This window comes from Nannobrachium achirus, assembly GCF_963921795.1.
Source record: "Nannobrachium achirus genome assembly, chromosome: 4".
NCBI lineage: Eukaryota > Metazoa > Chordata > Actinopteri > Myctophiformes > Myctophidae > Nannobrachium > Nannobrachium achirus.
Window position 1 is genome coordinate 8,869,794 of NC_137813.1, and position 15,372 is coordinate 8,885,165.

Sequence of the window (15,372 nt, forward strand, 5' to 3'; positions counted from 1 at the left end):
ACAGACAGACAGACAGACAGACAGACAGACAGACAGACAGACAGACAGACAGACAGACAGACAGACAGACAGACAGACAGACAGACAGACAGACAGACAGACAGACAGAGACAGAACTTGCAAATTAATTCTGTCCTTTTCCCTTTTATGCCCATATATGGAGATCCCAGATGTCGTCAATATTTATCCCATATCTGGGAATGCCCATATATGGATATATTGTGTCAGTCTCTGTTGTTTCAGCGCGACCTCGCCCTTTAGGGCGTCTTACTAGTGGTAGTGGTACGGTAGTGTTTTCTTTTGGTGTGCACGTTGCCTTGGCATGTGAACAATATTCACTGCCAGGTATCAATTAACCCATTTAGACCGGGAGCATCTGTGTCACCCTAGATTTTAACCACTTTAACCATTATTTTTTTTTATGCATTAACTATAAAAAAAAAAAAAAAAAATTCATGACAATTTGAGCAAGTCTTTGAATATATTGAGCTGATTCTATAAACGTCTCTATGCTTCTATGTCAGTGCAGTGGTGCTGATACATTTTCATGTCAAGGACTCCCAAAATGATATGTATTTGGCCACACACCCCCATCTCAAAATATTTCGTCCCAGTTCCATTGGACCCCCAAACGCAACATTTGACTTACAAATGTTTGCTTTAAAAATACATATATTCAAGGATTTGCTAAAAAAAATCTCAACTTTTCAAAAATAGCAGATCTATAAGCTCGCAGCGTGGCACTCGGTGCCTCTCTGTGAGCTTGTGTTAAAATGTGAGCTTGAGTTAATGTAAACCGTTAACTGTTTTGTAACATCAGTGAATTGTGGAAAAATGTAATCTACGGTAATAGTTTACTTCTTAAATTCAGCAACGACAGCACTAATCGAGGCCTTGCACTCAGTGTTTGCATACCTGGCATTCTTCCACCATGGCTGCCCTCTGTAACCAGGGTAATTACTTTCAAAAGAAGCATTTTGCCATCTTAGTACATACATTTATGTTGATATACCGCCTAGCCAATTGTTGTTTGCACATACAGTAGTAAAAACAAACGATAGAGGAGGGAGAGCACTTTTGTTTAGGCAAATGAACAAACAATTTGGCTTAAAGGCGACAGACTATTATTAGCGACGTGTTCGGCAGTGATGGCAGTTGGCAGCAATACAGCACATATTTCATTAGTAACAGTTGTTTATTCCAACATCCAACTTAATTGTCACATCAAAACATAGGTGAAATAATTGACCAGATATTTGACCAGGAGTATCTATCTATACATGGGGTTGAGTACTTTTTCCACCACTGGTTAAATGGTTTGACTGATGGACAGTGGCATGGACTCACTGGTTAATGGTTTGACTGATGGACAGTGACATGGACTCACTGGTTAATGGTTTGACTGATGGACAGTGGCATGGACTCACTGGTTAATGGTTTGACTGATGGACAGTGACATGGACTCGGCCGGATGCACAGACGTTTTGCTAATTTCTCTTTACTGTTATTTATTTTTGTCTTGCACCGGTCAGCGGCTACTGTCTGTGTACAACAACACAGCTCTTTGATACAGTAACGTTTTGCTCGGAACTGTATGTACAGTAGCCCTACACACACTGTCTGACGGATGGTCGTCAATTAACCCAATTAAGACCTGGAATTTAGCTAGCGAGCACAGCACCGAGTGCTGTGCTATGAGCTTGTGAATCTGCCATTTTTGTGAAATATTTTTTGAAAATGTGTGCAAATCTTTGAATATATCACTTTTAAAGTAATCCTTTGTAACTCAAATGTTTGCTTCTGTGGGGTCCCTGGAACAACATATTTTGAGATGGGGGTCCGCAGCCAAATACCTATCATTTTGGGGGTCCTTGACATGAAAACGTTTGAGAACCACTGATGATAGAGACATGAACAAAAGAAGAAAACCACTTTTATAGAATCGAGTCAATATATTCAAAGACTTGCTCAAATTGTCAGCATTTTTTCAAAAATACCAGATCTACAAGCTCGCAGCGCGACACTCAGAGCTTGTAAATCTCTTTAAATGCTCAAAAAATATTCATATGTCTCTGTTGCACTCAACTATGGAATGTGCTCTAAATCAGCACGGACACGCTGGCAATTGTAGTTTCCTGTTTGGTCATAAAGACCTATTTTTCTCTGTTGGGTGGAAACCTCATAGTTTTGGACATAATGCCTATCCCTAAACTTATTTGCCTTTTTTTTACTATCTTGAAAAACATTTAAAAAAGTTAAATATCTACATACACACGTTGTGAGCTTATAGATCAGCTATTTGAAACATTTGAAAATGTTCGACCAGATAAATCCAGAGTCGGGTACAGCCCTATAATTCATGGTTTCCATCGGAAAACCGGACGTTTACGGAATGCATTGGAGTCTATGGGGGAAAACGTGACTGATTTCCGGCGTATATGAACCACATGACCGGTGCTGTTTCTGAACCTGCATTGGCAGAACTCTCTATACAAGGCTCTGGTTTCCAGGTCTGAAAGTGTGTTATGTTGTATGTTCAGACACACAGTAATGTTGGTGTTGCCTTGGCTTGTTAGTTCAGACAGAAAGGTTATGGAGTGACCACCAGGTCATACTCTTCCTCATGCATTTTCTGCTGTGTCTGAGTCACACACACACACGCACGCACGCACGCGCGAATGCATGCACGCACGCACTCACATACACATCACAGCCTCACACTCACGCCCACGCCACCCACACACCTCTCCTTGTTGTCATAACAAAACTAGGTGGACATGACGCAGCAGGAAGTGTGCGTGCGTGTGTGTGTGTGTGTGTGTGTGTGTGTGTGTGTGTGTGTGTGTTTCATAAAGGAGGGATCAAACAGGTCCTCCTTTATGGAAAACAGCCACAGGCTTCACAGACCTGTTTTAAGTGGCTTGGTAGTGTGTGTGTGTGTGTGTGTGTGTGTGTGTGTGTGTGTGTGTGTGTGTGTGTGTGTGTGTGTGTGTGTGTGTGTGTGTGTGTGTGTGTGTGTGTGTGTGTGTGTGTGTGTGTGTGTGTGTGTGTGTGTGTGTGTGTGTGTGTGTGTGTGTGTGTGTGTGCGCGTGTGTGCGTACGCGTGTGTGTAGACTGGAAGTCCGGTGTGTGTGTGTGTGGAGGAGGGGCTACAAGAGGCCCAAGCTTTGCCAGGGAAAGCACATTCACAAAATGACAAAGTATGACAAAGTATTTTGCCGAGACATTCTCTGGTAATGAACATTCCACTGCTCTGTTATTCATATAGCAGTAAAATGTTAGTCCACAGACAGACGTGCTCAAAATGCTAAAAAGAAAAAAATCTCTATCAAATAATTATTCATCTTATTCTATTCTATTATTATTCTATGTTGTTGTTGTCTGGAAACCTTGTATCTCCAAAACCGTTCGTTTTGGGTTTATCATTTTAAAAATGATTTAAACTAGTGAAAATAGCCGATCTACAAGCACACAACGCCTCGCACCGCAAGGCATTGTGTGCTTGTAGATCGGCTATTTTCACTAGTTTTGTGCCACAGTCTTGTGTGATGAAGCAAGGCTTTACTTTACGAAAAAACAAACACATTTGAAACTTGGAGATACAAGGTTTCTGCCTGACATTGACGATAATGTAACAATTCCATTTCATTTTTTTTCATAGTGCATGTGTGAGAGTGGGTTGAACTGTTCTGTTGTTGGCTCAGACTGTGAGACTTAGCTTTCTCCTTGCTGTTTCAGCTGCATGTTTTACTACAAGTTGGCTCTTGCTTTAGTTGCTCTTCGGAGGATAGTTCTGAGTACTGTAGGGCCCACTGGAAGCTCTCACTGCATGTTACCAGAGGATAGTTCTGAGTACTGTAGGGCCCACTGGAAGCTCTCACCCTGCATGTTACCAGAGGATAGTTCTGTAGGGCCCACTGGAAGCTCTCACCCTGCATGTTACCAGAGGATAGTTCTGAGTACTGTAGGGCCCACTGGAAGCTCTCACACTGCATGTTACCAGAGGATAGTTCTGAGTACTGTAGGGCCCACTGGAAGCTCTCACCCTGCATGTTACCAGAGGATAGTTCTGAGTACTGTAGGGCCCACTGGAAGCTCTCACACTGCATGTTACCAGAGGATAGTTCTTAGTACTGTAGGGCCCACTGGAAGCTCTCACACTGCATGTTACCAGAGGATAGTTCTGAGTACTGTAGGGCCCACTGGAAGCTCTCACCCTGCATGTTACCAGAGGATAGTTCTGAGTACTGTATGGCCCACTGGAAGCTCTCACCCTGCATGTTACCAGAGGATAGTTCTGAGTACTGTAGGGCCCACTGGAAGCTCTCACCCTGCATGTTACCAGAGGATACACTGTAAAATAATTCGCTGTAAATTTACAGTAAATTACTGGCTACTAATTGCATTACTTTCACAGTAATTTTCACAGTAAATATTGAGCAGTAAATTACTGTAATTTCACAGCTGTGAAATGTTAGTAATTTACTGTGATTTAGCAGTATGTATTGCAGTTATTTACTGTAATATTACAGTAGTTGCCTGTATTTTTACACTATTACTGTGAATGTAAGGCTGCTCAGTAGCCAGTAATTTACTGTAAATTTACAGTAAATTGTATCTAATACAGTAAAATATAGTAAATTTGAATTCATAGGCCCATTCCCACTGGGCCAGATAACAGATTAAAAAAAGCTCTTTCTCCAGATATTTTTCCATTCAAAGTGGATGGTAGATACAGATAAAAAATATCTGCCACAGATATTTCTTTTATCTGTGACAGATATTTTTTTATCTGTATCTATCATCCACTTTGAATGGAAAAAATATCTGAAGAAAGAGATTTTTTGTATCTGTTATCTGGCTCAGTGGGAATGGGCCTTAACTGTGATTTTACCATACATACACAAACATGCTAAAACAAAAACAAAAAAAATACAACTTCATTCATTTAAACTTTTTATTGTACAATTCCAACACAAAGTGCAACATTTCAAATGGACAAAGAAGAACCACACCAGTCTCTCTTAAAGCCTTTTACTCAGTAGAAGTGTTAAGTCTACAAACACTCCTGGAGTTTGGTCTGGTGTCTGGAGGCACTCTTTTTTAACCAGTTTGAAAACTGGTTGTCATAGACTTTAGTTATTTAGGAGACTGCAACACAGTTTTCCTGTGAAACTCCAGGAGTGATTTTGTGGACTAAAAAAACTTCACCTGACTTTGTATCAGCATGGTGGTGAGTAGATACAACATTTTCTCTTTTGGGTGAACTGTTCCTTTATCTGCAAAATAACTAATCTACTCACCCTCATGCCAGTTGGAACAGAGGTGAAATGTGTCCATATAACACAAATGGAGGTTGCCTTCACAACTTGGGGAGAAATGGAGACTGGTTCTCTCTGGCAACCCTCCTGTGTGTTATATGAACACACTTCAGCAGGCACGAAGTATGTGAAGTACACCTCAACATTGCACTCAGTCACATAAGTCCTGAAGGTATAAGGCAACACAGCAGTGTTAAAAACAAAGCTACCTAATGATTACAGTATGCACCTTGCTAACATGCAGGCCGAGACAGAAGAGACAAAAGTGAAAGGGCATCGGCAAAGAATATTGGCAATTTTACATATCCAGATAAGAATAATGGCTGGTGGAGTTGGACAAACAAGAGTAGGGCATCTGAAACACGTATGAGTGTGTCTCATATTGGAGTCCTGAATGCCATCGACCATTCAAAGTCCACAAGTTTTCTCAAATGCGTATGAGTGTGTCTCATATTGGAGTCCTGAATACCATCGACCATTCAAAGTCCACAAGTTGTCTCAAAAGTGTGCTCACGTGTGGGTTGATACCGCCACGCTTCTTCGATTTGGAGCCTCTCTCCCACGAAGCACCTGTAAACAATAAGACAAGACAACAACTTTTAGTTTCACATAGATATATATTGCATCGTTTATACAAGGCACATGCAGCGGTTCCCCTTTCCCTTAAGTAAACGCTACACCAGGGGTTCCCAAACTTTTTTGTCTCAGGGTACCCCATAAATATCTTTTTAATCCGAAGCACCCCTACATTATAATTTTCACTCCCAGCACCTTATATTTATAGCATATCTACGTTGTCGGGTGGAAACCTTGTCCAAAACCGTTAGTTTTGTATTTATCATCCATAAAATGTACTAAACTAGTGAAAAGTGATTATGTTGAGAGGATAACGTTGCGATAATAGCCATTTTGGTTAGAGCTGTACTTAAATGATACTAAATATTTGTCCAAATAAATACATTCCAAATATTATCAAATGATCTCGCGGCACCCCTGGACTGCCGTCGCAGCACCCCAGGGTGCCCCGTTACCCACTTTGAAAACCCCTGCCCTACACACCACAGAAAGAAAGTAGTACTGAGAGTAAGTAACATTCAAGTATCAATGTTGCAAGCAATCCAGTATAATGTTTCAGTACACACCATCCTCAGGAGCAGATTGAAGTTGTAGTAGATCGCGAAAACCACAGCTATCCAATAATGATCCCATCGTGTTGTCCCATCACCACTTGTTCTTCAATGGACAGCATCCAGGCCATAGACTTCATTAAATCACCTGAACAGAGATACCCATTATGTGATATTGTAGAGGTGAAATGCTAATTGAACAAGAGTAGAATTTCAATGATCAGCAACATCACAAACTGTGACACAACTCACTTTATTTTGATTTAACGGGCATTTAGGACAATTCTCAAATTAGGGTCAGATTCAGCAATGTTTTTTTGTCTGGGATTTTGAAGGGTTTTTGAAGGTAAGACAGAAATATAAGCCAGATTTAGTCACTTTACTTACACTATTTTTACAACCAGGTTGATGAATCGTCTGGGGACCCCCAGGGGTCCTTGAGGGAGTTCTAGGGGGTCCCCAGCTAAATGATAATTAGGAACTAAATGGACCCTTAGTGGGTATGTAACTCAGAACCAAATGGACCCTAACATGTCAATTTTGTTCCCATTTGTACACTCAGAATTAAATTAACATAGATTTTACAATATACTGTAGATTGGGGTCTCAGAGATTGATATGCTATTAAATGGGGGGTCTGTAGCCTAATCTTCTCTTATGGGGGTCCCTGGCATTGCTTTTCAAATGGGGTCTACTGGCTTGTCAATTCGGGGGTCCTTGACACGAAAAGGTTTGAGAACCACTGCTGTAGATCAAGACACTGATCAGCTTATGTGAAAAGTAGCTTATGATCATGTAGATTATAATATAAAATCCAGATATCAACAGTACCTTGAACAATCAAGCAGGGGGTGCTTGGTAATTTCTCTGTCCTCTGCACATCGGCGGCTGCGGCACACGCCTGTAAAATAAATAAGACAAGACAACAACCACCTCAATGACCATGCCCAAGAGATCTCAAGCTGACACCAAACTCTCTCCAGGACCTCTAAAACCTTATCTAGAACCTCAATCAATTTGTCAATCACATTAGATCTACTTTGTATTATTCTATGCCAAATTCTATTAACAATGTTAAATTCAGTATAATTAATTTTCATTAGCCTATAAGTATAATACCTTTGGATAAACTCCAGAGTGCACGTGCCATCCTCAGGATACTGCAGACATACTTGTTCTTCAATGGACAGCATCCTTCCAGGCCCAAGGTTTCATTGTATCACCTGAACAGAGATACCCATCGTGTGATATTGTTAAGAGGTGAAATGCTAAATGCATTCCACAATCCACACACACACACACACACACACACACACACACACACACACACACACACACACACACACACACACACACACACACACACACACACACACACACACACACACACACACAATTTATTTATGCCCACAGAGTGGTGTATCACTCTGTGGCATGTACTGTTTTGGTACATTAAAAAAAAAAAAATCTTTCCAAAATGTTCAGTTTATTTTACTTTAATATTATTTGATGAAGATAAAAAATAAAATCTCTATTCAGACACATTCCAGTATTTTCTGACTTACATTATTTTCTAGGTATGCTTACATTATGATATTAAGGGGGAAAAAATCACCCTATGTCACCCTAATGACCATAATGTCTCACATGTGGAGAAAAGGGGAGGGGCGAGGAGATTCCAACAAAGTCAAAACAAAGTTTTAATGTAGGCAATTAAATATATAGATGTAATCCATGCATAAGGATTTAAGGACATTATACTTATGATGGGATTTCTGACAGAAATTGAATTTATGCTCCTACTGCAGTGGACAGCACAACGTCAGGTATGCTAATAATCAATCATTAATCTGATGGTGTCACCCGTCGAATATAGACCAACTACAGCAGTGGTTCTCAAACTTTTTCACGTCAACAAACCCCAATTTAACACTTATCTGCCAGTGGACGTCCATTTGAAAAGATATACACGCCAGGGACCCCCATAAGAGAAGATTTTTAAGGCTCTGTAGTGATTCCATTTTAATTTCAAGGACCCCCAGGACACCCATTTAATGGCATTTCTATCTCTGAGATGATATATGTTAATTTAACTCTCAGAATGTACAAATAGAACAAATGGACCTGTTGTCATTTAGCCAGGGACCCTCTGGAACTCCCTGAAGGACTCCTGAGGGGTCCCGGACCCCACTTTGAAAACCAATGATCTACAGACTCCTGTGTCGTGACGCTTGGCTTGTGTTGTGGATCGGTTGCTTTTACAACAGCAACTTTTAGCCACACTGGAGCATAAAACCTCCCCCGCGGTGCAAATATTATCATTGATATAGTTGAGAACCAAATGGACCCGGCGTAACGCGTAAGGATACAACAACTGACACAAGGATTGTCTGTGGTTCTCAAAGTGGTGTCCGGTCATTATCGCGTCTGGGTGATGAAGTTCCAGGTGGTCCACAGCTAAATGATAAGAACCAAATGGACCCGCATTCTTCCCCGCGCGTCGGCTGTATTGAACCGGCGGGGCGAACGTTCCCTACCGCTAGTAAGCAGCCAACATATGACACTAAGCCCCGCTGACGTGAGCCTGTGTCCACACCGAAACCACACAATGGACCCGCGTAACTCGTGCGTCGCGGGAGAGCTCCCCGCGCGTCGGTCGGCGAACATTGCGTAGCCGACTTACATAACACTAAAGCCCCATGGACGTGAGCCTGTGAGCGGCACAAACCACACACACACCGGCTTGGCTTACAAGCTCACAGCGCGGCACCGAGTGCCGCCGCTGTGAGCTTGTATATCTGTTATTTAGTTACTTATAACGGTGTGTGAGGGAAACACACATTTAAAATGTTATTACAGACATGAAAAACTTCGGCGGCAGTGCTGCACACAATTTGCTGGAGCAAGACTGATAGCACAACTATAAGGTGGAGGAGAGAAAACTGACTTACCTTAGCAGAGCACTGTTATGAACTTCACACGACTTCTGAAAGCTCCTTTGAATTGAAAATAATTTCATAATTCCATCTTCACCATCAGTTCACTGCTTCTCCCTCTCACAATGGATGAAAATTTGAAATGAAATCCCACAATGCAGCGCGGTTCAAGTTATTTGTTGTGATATCACAATAACATTCTGAACACAATATTTTATTGTGAGATATATTGTAAAGTGTTGTGTAATCCTGATAACAATTTAGAGTACAGTCATTCGTTGTGTTATCACAGAGGATGGTGTGATTACACAGTAATATTCAGAATACAGTATTATATTGTAAAATAATAATGTAAAGTATTGTGAGATCCTGGTAATAATTAACAGTGTAGTTCTGAGTACTGTATGGCCCACTGGAAGCTCTCACCCTGCATGTTACCAGAGGATAGTTCTGAGTACTGTATGGCCCACTGGAAGCTCTCACCCTGCATGTTACCAGAGGATAGTTCTGAGTACTGTATGGCCCACTGGAAGCTCTCACCCTGCATGTTACCAGAGGATAGTTCTGAGTACTGTATGGCCCACTGGAAGCTCTCACCCTGCATGTTACCAGAGGATAGTTCTGAGTACTGTAGGGCCCACTGGAAGCTCTCACTGCATGTTACCAGAGGATAGTTCTGAGTACTGTAGGGCCCTCTGGAAGCTCTCACCCTGCATGTTACCAGAGGATAGTTCTGAGTACTGTAGGGCCCTCTGGAAGCTCTCACCCTACATGTTACCAGAGGATAGTTCTGAGTACTGTAGGGCCCACTGGAAGCTCTCACCCTGCATGTTACCAGAGGATAGTTCTGTAGGGCCCACTGGAAGCTCTCACACTGCATGTTATCAGAGGATGGTTCTGGTAAGTAAGGCTGGGCGATATTAGGAAAACCTTCGATATTCGATAACGTTGTTGAATACCTTGATATTGATATTACTCGCGATATAAGTAAAAATAATCGCATTATATAGTTTTGAATGTTTTTTTCTGCTTTCGGTCCACTGCCTGCCTAACCCAGATAATGAACAGCATATCCATGCATGCACACTGCACAGTACACATAAAGAATGACATTCCTTATTTCCATTTTCTAACAACGGTTTTATTGAAATAACCACACATGGTTACAGAAGGACTGCTTTTTTGCATGTGCTACGTGCATGCATTGTGTGTCTGTTAATTCATTTGACACATCCACCAATACCTCATTTCAAGCCGTCTTCTTCGATATGTATTCCTTGCATGTTGATACCTCGATATCGATACATTTTTAATATATTGCCCATCCTTAGTTCTAACTACTGTACGGCCCACTGGAAGCTCTCACACTGCATGTTACCAGCAGCACAGCATGGGGGAATGGCACGGCACAGCATGGCACACTGGCATAGCGTGGCATAGCATGGCATAAAGCAGTGTTTCTCAAATGGGGGTACGCAGAGGTACTGTAAGGGGTACTCGAGAAAATGCCCCCAAAAAAGAAAAATAGAAGTAGGCCTCTGAATCACTGTTATGTTTAATGGTGACACCTGGAGAAACGTGTTGTGAGCCTGTCAGCCTAATAGTTGCTAACCCAAATTATGGTCCCAGGCAACTGGGATGTGTTTGAATGATGTTTGAATGTATGTTATTGACATGAAAACTGGACTGAAATGTTAGAGCCACAGTGTCGAAAATAAATCTGTTCAGGAGGCACCGTTTGAAACGCTCACTCCCTTTCTTATTTTTGATGGTTTTATGGTTTTAATTGCAGTTTTATAAGGAAAACAGTAAAGGTAAAGGGGATACTTGGATTCAAAATTCTGGGAAAGGGGGTACTCAAGCCAAAAAAGATTGAGAAACACTGGCATAAAGTACCGGTAACTAAGTACATTTACTCAAGTACAAACAATATTGAGGTATGTTTTACATACATATTTCCTATTTTCAGTAACTTCTACTCTAGGCTACATGTCAGGGGCAAATATTGTACTTTTTACTCCACTACATTTGAAACTTTAGTTACTTTGTATATTTTGATTATTATTATATAATTATTATACAGTTGAAACACGACCAGGGTCGGCTTTCACTCTGTGATGATGTCACCACACCAACGTTGTGCGTTTTGCCAATATGTGTCACGGTGCGGTTCCAGTCAATCCATGAAGATTAAAAAGCACTGACTTCACCGCTCCGTCGACTTGATTTAAAGAGGAAAATATTATAAAGTTTCGGTCGACTGGATCTTACTCAGTTTAAGAAAGAACCAATCAAGACAGTATGTGGTGAACTTGAACATGCCTGCACGCGCGCACAGAACACGCGTGTTCTACAAATATTGTACTTTTTACACCACTATATTTGAAAACTTTAGTTACTTTGTATATTTTGATTATTTTTACCAAACATATGTACATAACATTAACTATTTCAGCCCTACATACATTTTGGACATTTGAACATAGCAGATCTACAAGCTCACAAGCTTGTAGATCTGCCATTTTCAAAGGAATTTTATACATTTGAAAACGGTCGTGGTGTATTTATTTCTACATTGCAGTACCCTTTACCTAAGTACGAAATGTGAGTACCTTTTCCACCACTGCACAGCATGCATAACAAGGCACAGCACACAGTGTGTTTTTATATTTATTGTATGAACTGAACTGGCAATAACAGTACTGTATAAAACTAAAACATTGTGTAGTTCTACTGTTCATCGTGAAAGCATTTGCAAAATGTGGAGGACATCAGGATGTCATGCCATGAATTTACATAGCAGATAACACAGTGATCAAGGTGACCACAATGCAGTGAATACATTGTTCTCGACTCATTTGCGCTTAAATGTAAGCTTGTCGATCTGCTGTTTTCATGCGGAACCGAGTCAAACAAAAAACTCCTACAATTCCAAGTGCTTGTGGAGGTGGGAGTTGAAATATGATTATTTCGGGGGGTCGCGGCCTGAAAAGGTTCCACTGACTGCTTTCCAAGACGATACATAATATATATGGGCACATATAATACCATCCAGTGTGACGATTATACTTTATATGTTTACAACCTTTACTGTGTCAACCTCCATGTGTTGCCCTGTGTGACCTTTGACCTGGTACCTTTACTGTGTCCAATAGGGCGATAGCAAGAGGGTGCAAAAGACCCGTACTTCCCGTTTCTGCATGACGTAGGGGGGACACCTTTTTAGGAGGCGGAAGCAGGTTGGAGTCTATTCATTTACAATGAGAGAGCTAACGTGAACACGGATCAAAATAATAGTTCGGAAGCTATGCTCACTGAACTAAATATTGGACCCGATCATCACAAGCCACATAAAATTAACAGAATTGTCATACTAAAGTGGCTTTTTTCATCGACACAACAAAGGAGAAAATCAACTTTATTATTGCTCTTTAGCTGTCCCAGCAACACACTCTCGCGGGATCTATAGCACCAGTAAACAGGACGTGCGCGAGATTTGCAGTCAGAGCCGGCGCCCACTTAGGAGTCAATTTGTAGGATTTGTGTACCATGTTGCACTCTAGTGGATCCAATGAGGATGAGCTATCTTCATTAATTAAATATCTTTGTGTCAACCTCCATGTGTTGCCCTGTGTGACCTTTGACCTCTGATGTGTTTCCCTCCACAGAGCAGAGAAGACAGAGGTGCTGAATGATGACCTGCTGCAGGTGAATATGACCCTTGACCCTTGACCCTTGTTACAGGGTTCCCACGGTCATGACATTCCTGGAAATATTTCCAGGAACTGGAAAAGTACTGGAAAAGTTTTTGGAATTGATCAAGGGTCCTGGAAGGTCCTGGAAAAAAATAGCTATGCATTGTCTTTGGTTATTGATTTTGTTAATAACTCTGAAATGACAAATTTAACATTGGCCAAATTGTCAAATATTAGAGGCAGAAATTGTGAAAATAGCAGATCTACATGCTCACAACGCCTCGCAACGTAGATCGGCTATTTTCACAATAAAACTGTGTTTATACAAAATTCCTCAACTCGTAGTGCTCGTCAGTGTCCCCAGTTCAAATATGATTATTTCGGGGGTCACGGCCTGAAAAGGTTGAGAACCACTGGCACACACTACCTGTCTTTGGGCATTGCGCATAGGAGTAAGCGACTTGTTAATGAGCTGAATTATTGTTATATAGTCCTGGAAATTGGGTTAAATATTCTGGAAAAGTTTTGGAAAAGTTTTGGAAATTAATTGGTAAAAATGGGTGGGAACCCTGTAGTTAATATGAATAACATACTGTAAGTGTGAGCATACTGCTGTGAATATGAGCCTAGTTAATGTTAATAACAGAACATACTGTTTGCATACTGCTGTGCTCTCTGTAAGGGTACTGCAGTCTGTAAAGGTAGCTCTCCACCAAACAGACTACTACAGATTAGTATGGACTGGCAGATAAATGAAGACAGGAGATTTTCGGCAACAGATGCCAGTGTTCAGTCTGTAATTATCATACTGCAGGCACAGTGTTCATGTTAACATTAGCATGAACTGTTTTGCATACAGAATGTTCATGTACTGTAGGTCTACGTGAAGAAGGGTGGAATATTCTAGTGCTTAGTTCAATGACCGCAGGAGTACATTGGTTTTGAACATTCTTTTGGTCTGTACTGCTTTGTACTGTTATCCAATCCCTGCGTTACATCCAGCCTCCTCTGGTAAAGACATCATGTAGTGCTGTGCTGTGCTGTGCTGTGCTGTGCTGTGCTGTGCTGTGCTGTGCTGTGCTGCGCTGCGCTGCGCTGCGCTGTGCTGTGAGGGTTGCAGTACGACTGTTGGCAGTTGAAACACGACCGGGGTCGACTTTCACTCTGTGATGATGTCACCACACCAACGTTGTGCGTTTTGCCAATATGTGTCACGGTGCGTTTCCAGTCAATCCATGAAGATTAAAAAGCAGTCTCGCTGCACTGACTTCACCGCTCCGTCCACTTGATTTAAAGAGAAAAATATTATAAAGTTTCGGTCGACTAGATCTTACTCCGTTTAAGAAAGAACCAATCAAGACAGTATGTGGTGAACTTGAACATGCACGCGCGCACAGAACACGCGTGCCGCGCACAGAACATGCACGCACGCACACACACACACACACACACACACGCACATGCACACGCACACACACACACACACACACACACATACGCATACGCATACGCATACACATACACATACACATACACACAATGTTCGAGTTATACTCCGAGAGCTATGGGGTCCCTCTAGCGGCGCCGATGGCGCCGCCGAAAAATAGGGCCCCCATAGTTATGGGGGTGGCCCCCATAGTTATGGGGGCCCTATTTTTCGGGTATAAAGTCGGCTAAAACGAGTATTTTCCTATATTAAATCATATTAAATCAGGTACTTTTCGGTATATAGTCTGGATTTCTTGGTACCAACAGTCAGACAACAAGTGCCAGTTTCATAAAATCATTCAGTTCCCAGAGCTTTTCAGTTAATCTACTTAGTTACTTTACACCACTGTCTACAACAGCAAGCAAACATTTTAGCCCGTGAACCTGTCTACAACAGCAAGTATGATGGTTCCCAAACTTTTTAGCCCGTGAGCCAAGAGACATTACTACCTTGTACCAAACAAGTAGTGAAAATAGCAGATGTACAAGCTCACAACGAGTTGCTTCGCACTGTGTTCAGTGCGTTGTGACCCATACAACGTGTCTGCCACATCGGTCCAGACCCCAGTGTTAGGAAACAGCTAGCCTCGGAAACCCAGGCTTCATTGGCGATGGTTCTGGTACACCATAGCCATTAGCCACTAGCTAGCCCAAACGTTAGCCTAGCCAGGCAGCACAGCAGCATAACATAGCATTCATTCATCATTACAAGTCTATAGCCACGAGCCCACGACTCACCAGTGAGGACGCCAGGGCTAGCAGAGGGCGATGTTTAATGTCTTCATAGCCTAGGTTGTGTTGTCTT

At 41.8% G+C, this 15,372-nt stretch overlaps 1 protein-coding gene across 1 annotated transcript in view; it reads left to right on the forward strand.

Moving 5' to 3' along the window:
- Positions 1 to 15,372, forward strand: part of LOC308282625 (rho GTPase-activating protein 17-like) — a gene marked incomplete at its 3' end in the record, with an annotated part of 86,332 nt that overhangs the window by 12,668 nt on the left and 58,292 nt on the right. The window contains exon 2 of the mRNA XM_080723010.1: positions 13,053 to 13,092. Coding sequence (XP_080579136.1) covers positions 13,053 to 13,092 — 40 coding nt within the window. The remainder of the gene's footprint in view (positions 1 to 13,052; positions 13,093 to 15,372) is intronic.